Source organism: Mustelus asterias, chromosome 7 (genome assembly GCF_964213995.1).
Source record: "Mustelus asterias chromosome 7, sMusAst1.hap1.1, whole genome shotgun sequence".
Lineage (NCBI taxonomy): Eukaryota > Metazoa > Chordata > Chondrichthyes > Carcharhiniformes > Triakidae > Mustelus > Mustelus asterias.
In genome coordinates, this window is record NC_135807.1 from 3,865,797 (window position 1) to 3,880,116 (window position 14,320).

The 14,320-nt window shown below is 45.7% G+C and overlaps 1 protein-coding gene across 2 annotated transcripts in view; it reads right to left on the reverse strand.

Annotated features, from left to right (window-relative positions):
* osbpl1a (oxysterol binding protein-like 1A) overlaps positions 1 to 14,320 on the reverse strand; it is a 314,225-nt gene that overhangs the window by 74,834 nt on the left and 225,071 nt on the right. For both annotated transcript variants that reach the window (XM_078215603.1, XM_078215604.1), the window contains one exon: positions 13,777 to 13,936. In XM_078215603.1, the coding sequence (XP_078071729.1) occupies positions 13,777 to 13,936 (160 nt within the window). The remainder of the gene's footprint in view (positions 1 to 13,776; positions 13,937 to 14,320) is intronic.

Genomic DNA, 14,320 nt, shown 5'->3' on the forward strand with positions numbered 1-14,320 from the left:
CATGGCTTTAAATTGAGGGGGGGTAGTTATAGAACCGATGTCAGGGGTAGGTTCTTTACCCAGAGGGTGGTGAGGGATTGGAATGCCCTGCCAGCATCAGTAGTAAATGCGCCTAGTTTGGGGGCGTTTAAGAGATCCGTAGATAGGTTCATGGATGAAAAGAAATTGGTTTAGGTTGGAGGGTCACAGTTTTTTTTTTTAACTGGTCGGTGCAACATCGTGGGCCGAAGGGCCTGTTCTGCGCTGTAATGTTCTATGTTCTATGTTCTATGAACATTGGGATATTGGGAAGCTAATGCCGGTTGGGTTGGAATCGTTACGGGAACTCTGGAAGGACCTCCTCTACAACAGGCATGAGTCAATTAAGAAGTAAGCTAACTTGGGCTTTCCCAGCTGACAGCAATGTTATGTCCCTGGAGTTGCTACAGTTCAACATGTCGGCTTTCTTGAAGATTGAGATCATTCTGCCATCTGGAAAATCACACTGACACTGACCCGGTTCAGCTGAAATTAACCCCGGCCTTTAGTTTCTTTTTATTGAATCATAGAATGGTTGTCGCAGTTTCTTCTTTCCTTTGACAACCCAAAGCAAAGCTTTCAAATCACCTTCAATCGAGATTCATGGTGAAGTGTTGGAAAATATCTTACTCCCCATATATTGGAAATTATCTATCCCAAAATGCGGACATTGAAGAGATACAGCATCAAATCCACTGTGCCTGCTCTGCACTCAAAAATTCTGATAACAGACCTGTCAATAAACTCAATGTCTATTGGATAATTTGTTTTCCCGATGCTTCATCATGGACAACTTATTGATGTCATATCATCCTTAATGCTCTTAGAAAAAATTTGAGAATCAAGTGGGTGGATAAAGAGGAAGGATGAGTCAACTCCAAGATGTAGACATGCAAAGTATAAAGTCCATGATAATCTCACATCAGTAGAGATTGATAGGATATTTCACCAATATGTCCGACTCAGGAAAGCCCAAGCAGATGCTGTACTCAGTCAGAGAATTTGTTCACATGGGAACCAAGGAGAGGTGATGGCCTAGTGGTATTATCACAAGACTATTAATCCAGAAACTCAGCTAATGTTCTGGGGACCAGGGTTCGAATCCCGCCACGGCAGATGGAGGAGTTTGAATTCAATAAAAACTATCTGGAATTAAGAATCTACTGGTGACCGTGAAACCATTGTTGATTGTTGTAAAAACCCATCTGAGTGTCCTTTCGGGATGGAAATCTACTGTCCTTACCTGGTCTGGCCTACATGTGACCCCTGAGCCACAGCAATGTGGTTAACTCTTAACTGTCCTTTGAAATGGTTGAGTGAACCACTCGGTTCGAAGGCGAATAGGAATGAGCAATAATACTGGCCAGCTAACGACGCCCATGTTCCGCAAACGAATAAAAAGCAAATGTTTGAAGGACAGTGTCAAAGCCTCCATGAGGGTGTGCTCTACACCAACACAGAGAAACAGGTGCCCATCTGTGACCTAAACGGCAATCCAACATCAAAAATGATGCCAAGACCTTCTACTCAATCAGAGCTGCCGCGGAGAGAGACGGTAAGAGAAGCCGATAATCCATCACCATGTCTACCGGACAACCGATGTCCTCACTGCGGGACAGCCTGTGAGGCAAAGGTTAAACTATCTGTGAACCCAAGGCCAACACGGAGATCTCACTGCCACCCGCCTGTGATCTCACTGCCACCCGCCTGCGACCTGCCACCCGCAAGGGAGAACCACTCTCAACGGGAGGAATCACCAATAATGTTTTGAGAAAACGGGGACGTGACTATTCAAAAGGAGAATTACTATCACTTCCTATCAGGCAGGGATGTGGAGATGCCAGCGTTGGACATCACCTGATGAAGGAGCAGCGCTCTGAAAGTTCTTGATTCCAAATAAACCTGTTGGTCTTTAACCTGGTGTTGTGAGGCTTCTTACTGTTCCAGGCAGGGAGCATTGCAGTGTGGACCACGAGCAGACTGCAAGGATTCCGGAGGATGTGCATCAGAAAAGGTTTCTAATGCTCATGAAGTTTTCAGCTGTGGACAAAGCTGTCAAATGTTTCCAGCACTTTCTAATTTTGATAAATATACTTAGTGTTGATTTCTCTTCAAGTATTTGTGAGGAACGAAGTTATACCAGTCCGTACTGTTACAAATGCATCATCCGCCACTAGCTAGGGGAAATGAATCGGGTTATGAGGATAGGGTCAGGGTGGAATTGTGGTCGGTGTAGACTCGATGGGCCGAATGGCCTCTTTCTGCACTGTAGGGATTCTATGAACTGCCTGCTCACAGAAATATGGGAGAGTAAGAATTTAAAATAAAAACACAGGTCACTGGGAAAACCGGAGTATTGCAGATATTTTATACAATGAATCAGATTACCTGGTTAGCATTTTGCCTGAAAAACCTCCCGATCTATCTCTGTATTCTCCGCTTTCTGAAGAATATCAAATAGGGATTGTCCAATTGCATCCTTGTGAACTGTTATACAAGAATCACTTGCAGTTTGGGTTTCCTTCACATTCTCACAGCACCGACAGATATAAGAACAAAGAACAGTACAGCACAGGAACAGGCCCTTCGGCCCTCCAAGCCTGCACCGATCATGCTGCCCGACTGAACTAAAACCGTATGCATTTACGGAGCCCGTATCCTTCCATTCCCATCCTATTCATGTATTCGTCTAGTTGCCCCTTAAATGCCGCTATCGTACCTGCTCCCACCACCTCCCCGGGCAGCGCGTTCCAGACATTCACCACCCTCTGTGTAAAAAAACTTGCCTCGCACATCTCCTCTAAACTTTTCCCCACGCACCTTAAACCTGTGTCCCCTAGGAAAGAGCATCTGACTATCCACTCTGTCCATCCCGCTCATAATCTTGTAAACCTCTATCAGGTCGCCCCTCAACCTCCATCGTTCCAGTGAGAAAAAACCGAGTTTCTCCAATCTCTCCTCATAGCTAATACCCTCCAGACCAGGCAACATCTTGGTAAATCTTTTCTGTTCCCTCTCCAAAGGGTAGTGTGGCGACCAGAATTGGACACAATAATCCAAATGAGGCCTAAACTAAAGTTCTGTACAGCTGCAGCAGGATCTAAGATGGTATTTTGCACAGGTGCAGGTTGTCATCTTCTGAAGGCTTATTAGATTCCAGCATTTCCTACTCAACATCAATCTGGGTTAACATTTCAGTGCAGCACCAAACGGGGGCATCAAAAAGACTTGCATTTAAATAGCACCTGTTTCAGCCTCAGGATATCCTGAAGTGTTTTATAGCCAATTAATTTACACTGTGAGCTGCAGCCACTGTTTTATTGCAGCAAGCATGGTATCGGATTTACATCTGACCAGTTCAATGAAAAGGCGCACGAACAGTGGAAACTGTTCTTTTCAAAGCTCATCTTTCCCTTTTCAATCGAGGGTGCAAGTTAAATTAAACTCAGTGTCAAAGTGGCAACTCCAGCTAAAGCATCACATCCAGAATCTTTTCCTGCAGGTTAAAATATAATCTTACAAGAGTAAGTTGCTGGAATAATTGAAGTAATATCTCAGAAAATACACTCAGTGCGTACGCTCGCCTACCGGCACCTCGCAATTGTTAATCAGCATTTTAAATAATCTGTCGTCAAAAAAGGAGAATTCCTGATCCTTGGAGACCGGCCAGCTCCAGTTCTCCATTTTAAGTCACACAGTAACTGCCTCCATTTTAAACAAGGTAACAAAGACAAAAGCGCCATTAATTCACAGCCTAGGGCCTCTCCAGAATAGCTTGCAAAATCTACTGAGATCACCGGGGTAGCTACAGGCTGTCATTTCTGATCATTTCACTCTGAGACTTCCAAGTCACAACTATAAGACTGAGAAGAGAAAACAAAAGAACAGTTTCTCTTATAAATATATTCTTTCATGCAGAAACTGTGGGGTGGCACAGTGGTTGGCACTGCTGCCTCACAGCGCCAGGGACCCGGGTCCGATTCCGGCCTCTGGTCACTGTCTGTGCGGAGTCTGCACATTCTCCCCGTGTCTGCGTGGGTTTCCTCCGGCTGCTCCGGTTTCCTCCCACAGTCTGATGATGTGCGGGTTAGGTGGATTGGCCAAGTATGGCATTACAGGGTTAGGACGGGGGATTGAGCCTAGGTAGGGTGCGCTATTGGAGAGTCGGTACAGACTCGATGGGCCGAATGATCTCTTCTGCAGGGATTCTATGAACTGCAACAGGAAAGATGTTTCTTTTTCCCCTCAAGATAAAAACAAATTACTGCAGATGTTGAAATACTGAAACAAAAGATGAACAAAATCCCAGCAGGTCTGACAGTATCTGTGGAGAGAGAATAGAGCCAATGTTTTAAGTCTGAATAACTCTAGCTCTATTCTCTCTCCACAGACACTGTCAGACCTGCTGGGATTTTCCAGCATTTTCTGTTTCGGTTTCTTTTTCCTTGTTGGGCACGGAACAGTATTTATCTAACCAGTTAATTCAAATCACCAAGCGATAGTGGCTGGAATTCTCGTCTGTTCTTGCCCCGATACCATTGCCAGAGAGAACAGAGAATTTGGCACTAGCCAAATCTCCATTCATCGCAGCGGGACCGAAGAATCCCAACCCCAGGCGAGGACAGAGAATTCCGGCCATTATCCCACCCACAGGGTTAATTCCACATCTTATTCCTATCAGCGTAAGACTGAATGAGAAAACAAATTAAGGCGGCAAGAAATAGTAGCAGATCACATGGCCTGTTGAGCCTGCTCCACCATTCAATATCATGGGCTGATTCTGACCTCCACTTTCCCTCCTTCTCTCCTTAATTCTCTGATGAAGGAGCGGCACTCCGAAAGCTCGTGCTATCAAATAAACCTGTTGGACTTTAACCTGTTGGTGTGAGGCTACTTAAATATTTTCAACAATGGAGCATCATAGTTCCAAAGAATTAAAAAACTTTAGAACAAAGAAAATTACAGCACAGGAAGAGGCCCTTCGGCCCTCCAAGCCTGCATCGACCATGCTGCCCGACTTAACTAAAACCCCCTACCCTTCCGGGGACCATATCCCTCTATTCTCATCCTATTCATGTATTTGTCCAGATGCCTCTGAAAAGTCACTATCATATCTGCTTCCACGACCTCCCCTGGCAGCGAGTTCCAGACACCCACATATAATTGGCTGATATAATTTCTCCTCATCTCAGTCCTGAACTATCTTACCCTGAGACTGTGCCCCCATGCTTAGGTTCCCTGACAATCTCTCAATATCAAACCATCTTCCTAAATTTCTAAACAGCCTAATCCTCAATCCTAAAATCCCAAAATATTTAAGGTCCATCCCATAATCAGTCAAAATGCAGAATGCAGGGTTGAGACGAGGATCTATCCCAGCCATTCAGGATGACTCAAAACACAAACATTTTTGGGGGACCTTCCAGGCGAGAAGCCGGAAATATCAGACTGTTCATAATCATCTCCCACCATCAAGTGTTGGCCTGGTTCACTTCCTTGCACTTTGCACAGTTGTGGGTTCAGAACTTGAGTATTTAATATCACTTTATACATAGTGCTGCCAAATAACCGAAACAGGATTAGGCACAACTTGTGACGACCATTACCAAAAACACCTTCTTTGGCTCCCATCACAAACCTCCTGGCTGTACGCCCAGGTTGAGCGAGACGGGGCACAGCTTTGGCGTCCTGTGTGATCGCAACAACACGCAGATCCAGTTACCAAGCCTGCTTCCTAATATCAGCTCTACCCGGCCTCAATCACCCCTTCTTTACGCCCAGTTTCAAACATCTTCCTCACCAACGTTCCAGCGCCAAATCTTCCCTAATTTTGCCATCCCATCCTGTGCTAAAGCTCTGCCTGCCTATCACCCTGTTCTTGCTGACCGCTTCTCTGCTGTCTGGAGGCAGCATAATTACATAATCCTCATCCGCTTTTACAAATCCCTCTGTGGCCTGACTCCACTTCATCTCCGCAATCTCTGCCAGACTCGTGACCCAGCTCACAGCTTCACTTTCCTAATCCTGACCCACCCTACATTTCTATTCCCTCTCTCTCCATCACCATCGCCTCCACCACGTGGCGCAGTCTTCAGCCAATCTGCCCGTGCTCTAGAATACTCTCTGTATTAACCCTTGCACCCTGCCACATCTTTTCCCCAAAACTTACATTTTCAATGACATAAAAGCAAAATACCGCGGGTGCTGAAATCTGCAACAAAAACAGAAAATGCTGGAAAATCTCAGCAGGCCTGACAGCATCTGTGGAGTGAAACAGAGTTAACGTTTCAAGTCTGGATAAAATTCTTCATCCGAGCTCTTACAAAGAGTCATCCAGACTCGAAACATTAACTCAGTTCTCTCTCCACAGATGCTGTCAGACATTCCAGACTCGAAACATTAACTCAGTTCTCTCTCCACAGATGCTGCCAGACATGCTGAGATTTTCCAGCATTTTCTATTTTCAGTGATATTATTGGTTGTTTCATCCGTTCTCATTGGCTGATCCATCGCGTGGAATTTTGGGACATTTCAAAACTAAACGGCACGGTAGCACAGTGGTTAGCACTGCTGCTTCACAGCTCCAGGATCCCGGGTTCGATTCCCGGCTCGGGTCACTGTCTGTGTGGAGTTTGCACATTCTCCTCGTGTCTGCGTGGGTTTCCTCCGGGTGCTCCGGTTTCCTCCCACAGTCCAAAGATGTGCGGGTTAGGTTGATTGGCCAGGTTAAAAATTGTCCCTTAGAGTCCTGGGATGCGTAGGTTAGAGGGATTAGCGGGTAAAATATGTGGGGGGAGGGCCTGGGTGGGATTGTGGTCGGTGTAGACTCGATGGGCCGAATGGCCTCCTTCTGCACTGTAGGGTTTCTATGTTCTATGTTTCTAAAACATTCATATTTAATTTCACCTGCTCATCTGCAAGTAAGCGCGCAGGTACAGCAGGCAGTAAAGGCGGCAAACGGTATGTTGGCCTTCATAGCGAGAGGATTTGAGTATCGGGATAGGGATGTTTTACTGCAATTGTACAGGGCGTTGGTGAGGCCACACCTGGAGTATTGTGTGTAGTTTTGGGGTGTCCTTATCTGAGGAAGGATGTCCTTGCTATAGAGGGAGCGCAGCGAAGGTTTACCAGGCTGATTCCTGGGATGGCAGGTCTGTCATATGAGGAGAGACTAAGTCGGTTAGGATTATATTCACTGGAGTTTAGAAGAGTGAGAGGGAATCTCATAGAAACTTATAAAATTCTAACAGGGTTAGACAGGGTGGATTCAGAAAGAATGTTCCCAGTGGTGGGGGAGTCCAGAACTTGGGGTCATAGTTTGAGGATAAGGGGTAAACCTTTTAGAACTGAGGTGAGGAGAAACTTCTTCACCCAGAGGGTGGTGAATGTGTGGAATTCACTCCCACAGAATGTAGTTGAGGCCAAAACGTTCCCTGATTTCAAGAACAAATTAGGTATAGCTCTTGGGGCTAAAGGGATCGAGGGATATGGGGGGGGGGGATCAGGATATTGAATTTGATGATCAGCCATGATCAAGACGAATGGCAGAGCAGGCTCGAAGGGCCGAATGGCCTCCTCCTGCTTCTAGTTTCTATGTTTCTATTTGTAGCAATGGACTATATTTTTTTCTCGAATTCGGTACCTTACTAAACGTGCAACGTGGTTTCGCTGATACTTGGATTTCTTCCATAGTAACAAATTTATAAAACAACAATCCACTACTGCTCCAGCAATAGCATTTTTATCACACCTTACAGTAAATTGCCTCAAGGCACTTTGCAGGAGCAAAATTTGACACGCAGCGATATTCTAACAAGTGACCAAAAGCTTGGTTAGAGAGAAAGGCTTTGAGGAGGATCTCAAAAGAGAGAGAGGTGGAGAAATGGGGAAGCTTTGGGAGAGAGTCCCAGAGCTCAGAATCCAGGCACGGCTGCAGATATCTTAGAAGATTGAAGGAGAAGGTGATGGGGAGAGTTGAGACCATGGAGGGATTGGGGAAAGATGGATGAGGATCTGAGATTAGGTGGCACTGTGGATTACAAAGAAGAACAAAGAACAATACAGCACAGGAACAGGCCCTTCGGCCCTCCAAGCCTGTGCCGCTCATGTGCCCACTAGACCATTCTTTTGTATCCCTCTATTCCCAGTCTGTTCATGTGGTTATCTAGATAAGTCTTAAACGATCCCAGCGTGTCCGCCTCAATCACCTTGCTTGGCAGTGCATTCCAGGCCCCCACCACCTTCTGTGTAAAATACGTCCCCCTGACATCTTTGTTGAACCTTGCCCCCCTCACCTTGAACCCGTGACCCCTTGTGTTCGTCACCTCCGACCTGGGAAAAAGCTTCCCACTGTTCACTATCTATGTCCTTCGTAATTTTATACACCTCTATTAGGTCGCCCCTCATCCTCCGTCTTTCCAGGGAGAACAACCCCAGTTTACCCAATCTCTCCTCATAGCTAAGGCCCTCCATACCAGGCAACATCCTGGTAAACCTTCTCTGTACTCTCTCCAAAGCCTCCACGTCCTTCTGGTAGTGTGGCAACCAGAACTGGACGCAGTATTCCAAATATGGCCTAACCAACGTTCTATACAGCTGCAACATCATATGCCAACTTTTATATTCTATGCCCGTCCAATAAAGGCAAGCATGCCATATGCTTTCTTGACCACCCTCTCCACCTATGCTGCCACCTTTAAGGATCTGTGGACTTGTACACCCAGGTCCCTCTGTGTGTCTATACTCCTGATGGTTCTGCCATTTATTGTATAGCTCCCCCTTACATTAGATCTACCGAAATGCATCACTTCACATTTATCTGGTTTAAATTCCATCTGCCATTTCTCCGCCCAATGTTCCAGCCTATCTATATCCTGCTGTATTCTCTGACAATGTTCATCACTATCTGCAACTCCAGCAATCTTCGTGTCGTCCGCAAACTTACTGATCACACCAGTTACATCTTCCTCCATTAACTCTGACCAAATCATTTATATATATCACAAACAGCAGAGGTCCCAGTACAGAGCCCTGCGGAACACCATTAGTCACAGACCTCCAACCGGAAAAAGACCCCTCCACTGCTACTCTTTGTCTTCTATGGCTAAGCCAGTTCTCTACCCATCTAGCTAACTCACCTTTTATCCCATGAGATTTAACCTTTTGCACCAGCCTGCCATGAGGGACCTTATCAAACGCTTTACTAAAATCCATATAGACGACATCCACGACCCTTCCCTCGTCAATCATTTTTGTCACCTCCTCAAAAAACTCAACCAAATTTGTGAGGCATGACCTCCGTCGTACAAAACCATGCTGTCTATCGCTAATGAGATTATTCAGTTCTAAATGCGCATATATCCTATCTCTAAGAATCTTCTCCAACAACTTCCCTACCACGGATGTCAAGCTCACCGGCCTATAAAGACCCGGGTTATCCTTGCTACCCTTCTTAAATAACGGGACCACATTTGCTATCCTCCAATCCTCTCGGACCTCACCTGTAAGAAGTCTCACAACACCAGGTTAAAGTCCAACAGGTTTATTTGGTAGCAAATACCATAAGCTTTCGGAGCACAGCTCCTTCGTCAGATGGAGTGGATATCTGTTCTCAAACAGGGCACAGACACAGAAATCAAATTACAGAATACTGATTAGAATGCAAATCTCTACAGCCAGCCAGGTCTTAAATGTACAGACAATGTGGGTGGAGGGAGCATTCAACACAGGTTAAAGAGATGGTCTTTAACCTAGGGCGGCACGGTCGCACAGTGGTTAGCACTGCTGCTTCACAGCTCCAGGGACCTGGGTTCGATTCCCGGCTTGGGTCACTGTCTGTGTGGAGTTTGCACATTCTCCTCGTGTCTGCGTGGGTTTCCTCCGGGTGCTCCGGTTTCCTCCCACAGTCCAAAGATGTGCGGGTTAGGTTGATTGGCCGTGCTAAAATTGCCCCTTAGAGTCCTCGGTGGATTAGCGGGTTAATATGTAGGGATATGGGGGTAGGGCCTGGGTGAGATTGTGGTCGGTGCAGACTCGATGGGCCAAATGGCCTCTTTCTGCACTGTAGGGTTTCTATGATTTCTTCTATGATTCTCCTTAATCCTGTCTGCCAAGGACATTTTGTGACCCCTTTTTGCCCTTCTAACTCCCTGTTTGAGTTCTTTTCTACTTTCTCTGTATTCCTCCAGTGCTCCATCTGTTTTTAGCTGCCTGGACCTCATGTATCTTTGTGTCCTCAGTGTCTTTTGCACTGCCAAACAAGGTGATTGAGGCGGACACGCTGGGATCGTTTAAGACTTATCTAGATAACCACATAAACAGACTGGGAATAGTGGGATACAAAAGAATGGTCTAGTGGGCACATGAGTGGCGCAGGCTTGGAGGGCCGAAGGGCCTGTTCCTGTGCTGTACTGTTCTTTGTTCTATGCCTCTTTTTTCTTTTTGATTAGACCCACAATTTCACTGGTTATCCACGGCTCCCGAATCCTACCTTTCCTATCCTTCCTCTTTACAGGCATATGCCTGCCTGCAGTCCTATCAACTGCTTCTTAAAAGACTCCATGCCAAATGTGGATTTACCCTCGAACAGCCTCTCCCAATCAACAGCCACCAAATCCTGCCTAATCTGGCTGTAGTTAGCCTTCCCTCAATTCAGCACCTTACCCATAGGACAACACTCATCTTTTTCCATTACTATCCTAAAGTTTACAGAATTGTGGTCATTATTTGCCACTTGTTCCCCTACTGAAACTTTGATGACCTGACCGGGCTCATTCCCCAGTACTAGGTCCAGTATAGCCCCCTCTCTAGTTGGGCTGTCAACATATTGTTCCAAAGAACCTTCCTGTACGCATTTTATAAATTCTTCCTCGTCCAGGGCCCCAGCCCTAAGCGATTTCCAGTCTATACAAGGGAAATTAAAGTCTCCCACTACAACAACCTTATTTTTTCTGCACCTGTCCAGAATCTCCTTACATATCCGTTCCTCAACTTCCCGTGGGCTGTTGGGAGGCCTGTAGTATACACCCAGCATAGTGACTGCGCCCTTCCTGTTTCTGAGCTCCACCCACAGTGACTCGTTACCTGACTCTTCCAAATTGTCCACCCTCTGTACCGCTGTAATATGCTCCCTAACCAGCACTGCTACTCCCCCACCTCTCCTTGCCCCTCCTCTGTCTCGCCTAAAACACTCATACCCCGGAATATTCAGCTGCCAGTTCTGTCCTTTTAACCAAATCTCCATCACTGCAACCACATCCAAATTCCGCGCAAGCATTAAGGCTCTAAGCTCATCTGTCTTGCCCGTGATGCTCCTTGCATTGAAGCAGATGCACTCCAGACCTCCAGGCCCACTGAGGTCATCCTCCCCCAGAACGCTCTGCCTCTTAGATAGCCTTGTCTTGGCCCCAACCTCGTCCCCAGCCTCTATGCTTATTGACCTATTGTTCTGAACCCCACCCCCCTGCCACATTAGTTTAAACCCACCCAAACCACACTAGCAAAACTCCCAGCTAGGATATTCGTGCCCCTCCAGTTTAGGTGTAACCCGTCCTTCTTGTACAGGTGCCATCCTCTCTTGAAGACTTCCCAGTGATCCACGAATTCGAAACCCTCCCTCCTGCACCAGTCCTTTAGCCACGCGTTCAGCTGTACAATCTCCCTGTTCCTAGCCTCACTAACTTGTGGCACTGGGAGTAGTCCAGAGATCGCTACCCTAGAGGCCCTACTTTTCAGCCTACTACCCAACTCCCTGAATTGCTCTCTCAGGACCTCCCTGCTCTTTCTGCCTACTATCCTTCTGCATTTGCACCTGGAGTTAAAGTCTGCTCACACAGATGGGTTGAAGATCTTCAGTTTTCAGCTAAGCTTAGGGGCTCCACTTCAACTGAGTCTCAAAGATCAGCCATGGTCTTATTGAATGGCGGAGCAGGCTCGAGGGACCAGATGGCCCACTCCTGCTCCTAGTTCTTATGTGCTTGGAACAACAGCGATTGGCCCACAATTTGACAGAAATTGACAAGCTTACTTGCAGCCAGTACAAAGAGGTGGAACAATTTACATCATGGTGCCCCTGTTCTTAATGGGTAGATTGGGGAAAGAACAGGGAGTTTAAATTATGGATGCATCCCCAGTATTCATAGCCCAGCAGCACTCGATGTTGAAAGTAGGCACGAGAAATGGAAGCGTTCCATGTTCTCGTGGTGTCAATCCACACCTTGTTCAACATACAGATTCATCAATAAATAAACTGCCAATAGTCTAATCTCATTAATGACGTGTGTTTGTGTTGCATATGAATACTGGTGAACTCTGCTGTGTACGGTATGCAACCAGCATACTTCCCTAATTAATACCAACAATACAAAAATTAACTTGAATCAGTTAGATTGACATTTTGAAGTCAAACTGCACGAGAAAGATAATGTCACTTATCCATAATAGTCTACAGCAAGACAACAGGAAAGCCTTAGTATAACAGTTTACTGTTTAACATCAGTGGCACAGTGGTTAGCACTGCTGCCTCACAGCGCCAGGGACCCGGGTTCGATTCCCGGCTTGGGTCACTGTGTGGCGTTTACACATTCTCCCCGTGTCTGCGTGGGTTTCCTCCGGGTGCTCTGATTTCCTCTCTCAGTCCAAAGATGTGCAGGTTAGGTTGATTGGCCATGCTAAATTGCCCCTTGGTGTCAGGGTAAATGAGTAGAGTTATGGAGATAGGGCCTGGGTGGAATTGTGGTCAGTGCAGACTCGATGGGCCGAATGGCCTCCTTTTGCACTGTAGGGATTCTATGAACATTTGCTACATACAGACCAAATTTAAATAATTTCTATTTCTAATAATTGAAGTTAAATATCTACACACTATAATTAAAAAATATCACAGTACCCAAGCAACTACGAGGTAATCAGATCACTAACAGAATGAACACCATAGGTGATACCAGAGCTCAAAGTATCTCTTACAGTTCATTAAAATTTAGGCCTCGCGATCAAGTTTAGTCTTTCAAATGTGCAACAGGATAAAAACAAGAAAAAAAATGTTTCCGTTCCTGCAATCCATTACATTTAAACAATGTTTCCATTTGCAGTTTGTCCAACATCTTACCCCAAATATTGAACAAAGAAAAGTACAGCACAGGAACAGGCTCTTCGACCCTCCAACCCCGTGCTGATCATGATGCCCTAACTAAAAACCTTCTGCCTTTACTTGGGCCATATCCCTCTATTCCCTCCCTTTTCATGTACCCATCTCAACTCAACTAATATTCTCAACTCAACTTGCCCACTTGGCCCACGTATCTCACATCCCTATCGTGAGCTAGACTGAATGATTCAAAATTTAAGTATATCTGAAAAGGAGCAATTGAAACTGCATGTTCAGAGCAAAATAAAGATAATGTTAGGCCTCTCTAATACAATGGTACCTTGGTATTAAACATTTCACAAGGTCTGGAGTCTAGATAGACTGAGAATTCCTCCTTGACAGCGCTACAAAGAACATTTATTTGGTAACATATTTCTCATGTTCAATAAAAGTTGTGATGAGTGCTTTAAGAAAAGGAAATGTAACGGAGAAACCAAGTCCTCTGTTTCCACAGCCATCCCTATCATGAAACAGAATATGAAATCCAATTTTCTCAACAATTTTATTCAAGTACTCTTGTGCCAACCCCATGCACGGCTTGGCTCGGAGCTCCAGGTACAATTATGGCCATCTCTAACAAGCTACGCTCTGCAGTGTTTGGCTTATTGGCTCACCTGTACTTTGTGACGCCATTGGCTTGTGGCGGACTGCTGCCATGCTTTTCCTGCTCAGACATCTTTGACCTCTCGGTATTGCTCTGGTTCAAAGGTTCGTCCTCTGCCGACTGGCTTGTTACGGTCTCAAACCCACTCAGAGAGTCCACAGAGTCAGAATCTGCATTCAGAAACAAGCCATGTTAGTGCGTCCAGATGGTCTTGCTTTGAAAAGCCGTGTAACAACTGATACCATTCACTCTGTACCAAGCTCGGAAACCCGACCCAGTCTGGTGTTGTTTACAGAATCCATCCGGTGATGGTCCAAACATACAATGAAGCTCATTTGCATACTCGCATTCCCAAAACCAGCGCTGAAAATTCATTCAGATGCAGCGGAACCATAAATGAAAAAAAAGTCTTTAATTATCCTTCCCTTGACATTATGTGTGACACAAGTGCACAGATCGATTTTAAAATTGGTTTGTCAGTGTAATTTTGTGGAAATATAAATCTACGTGAAAAGCACAAATGGGGACAAAATATTTGTCAAGTGAGTTTTAAG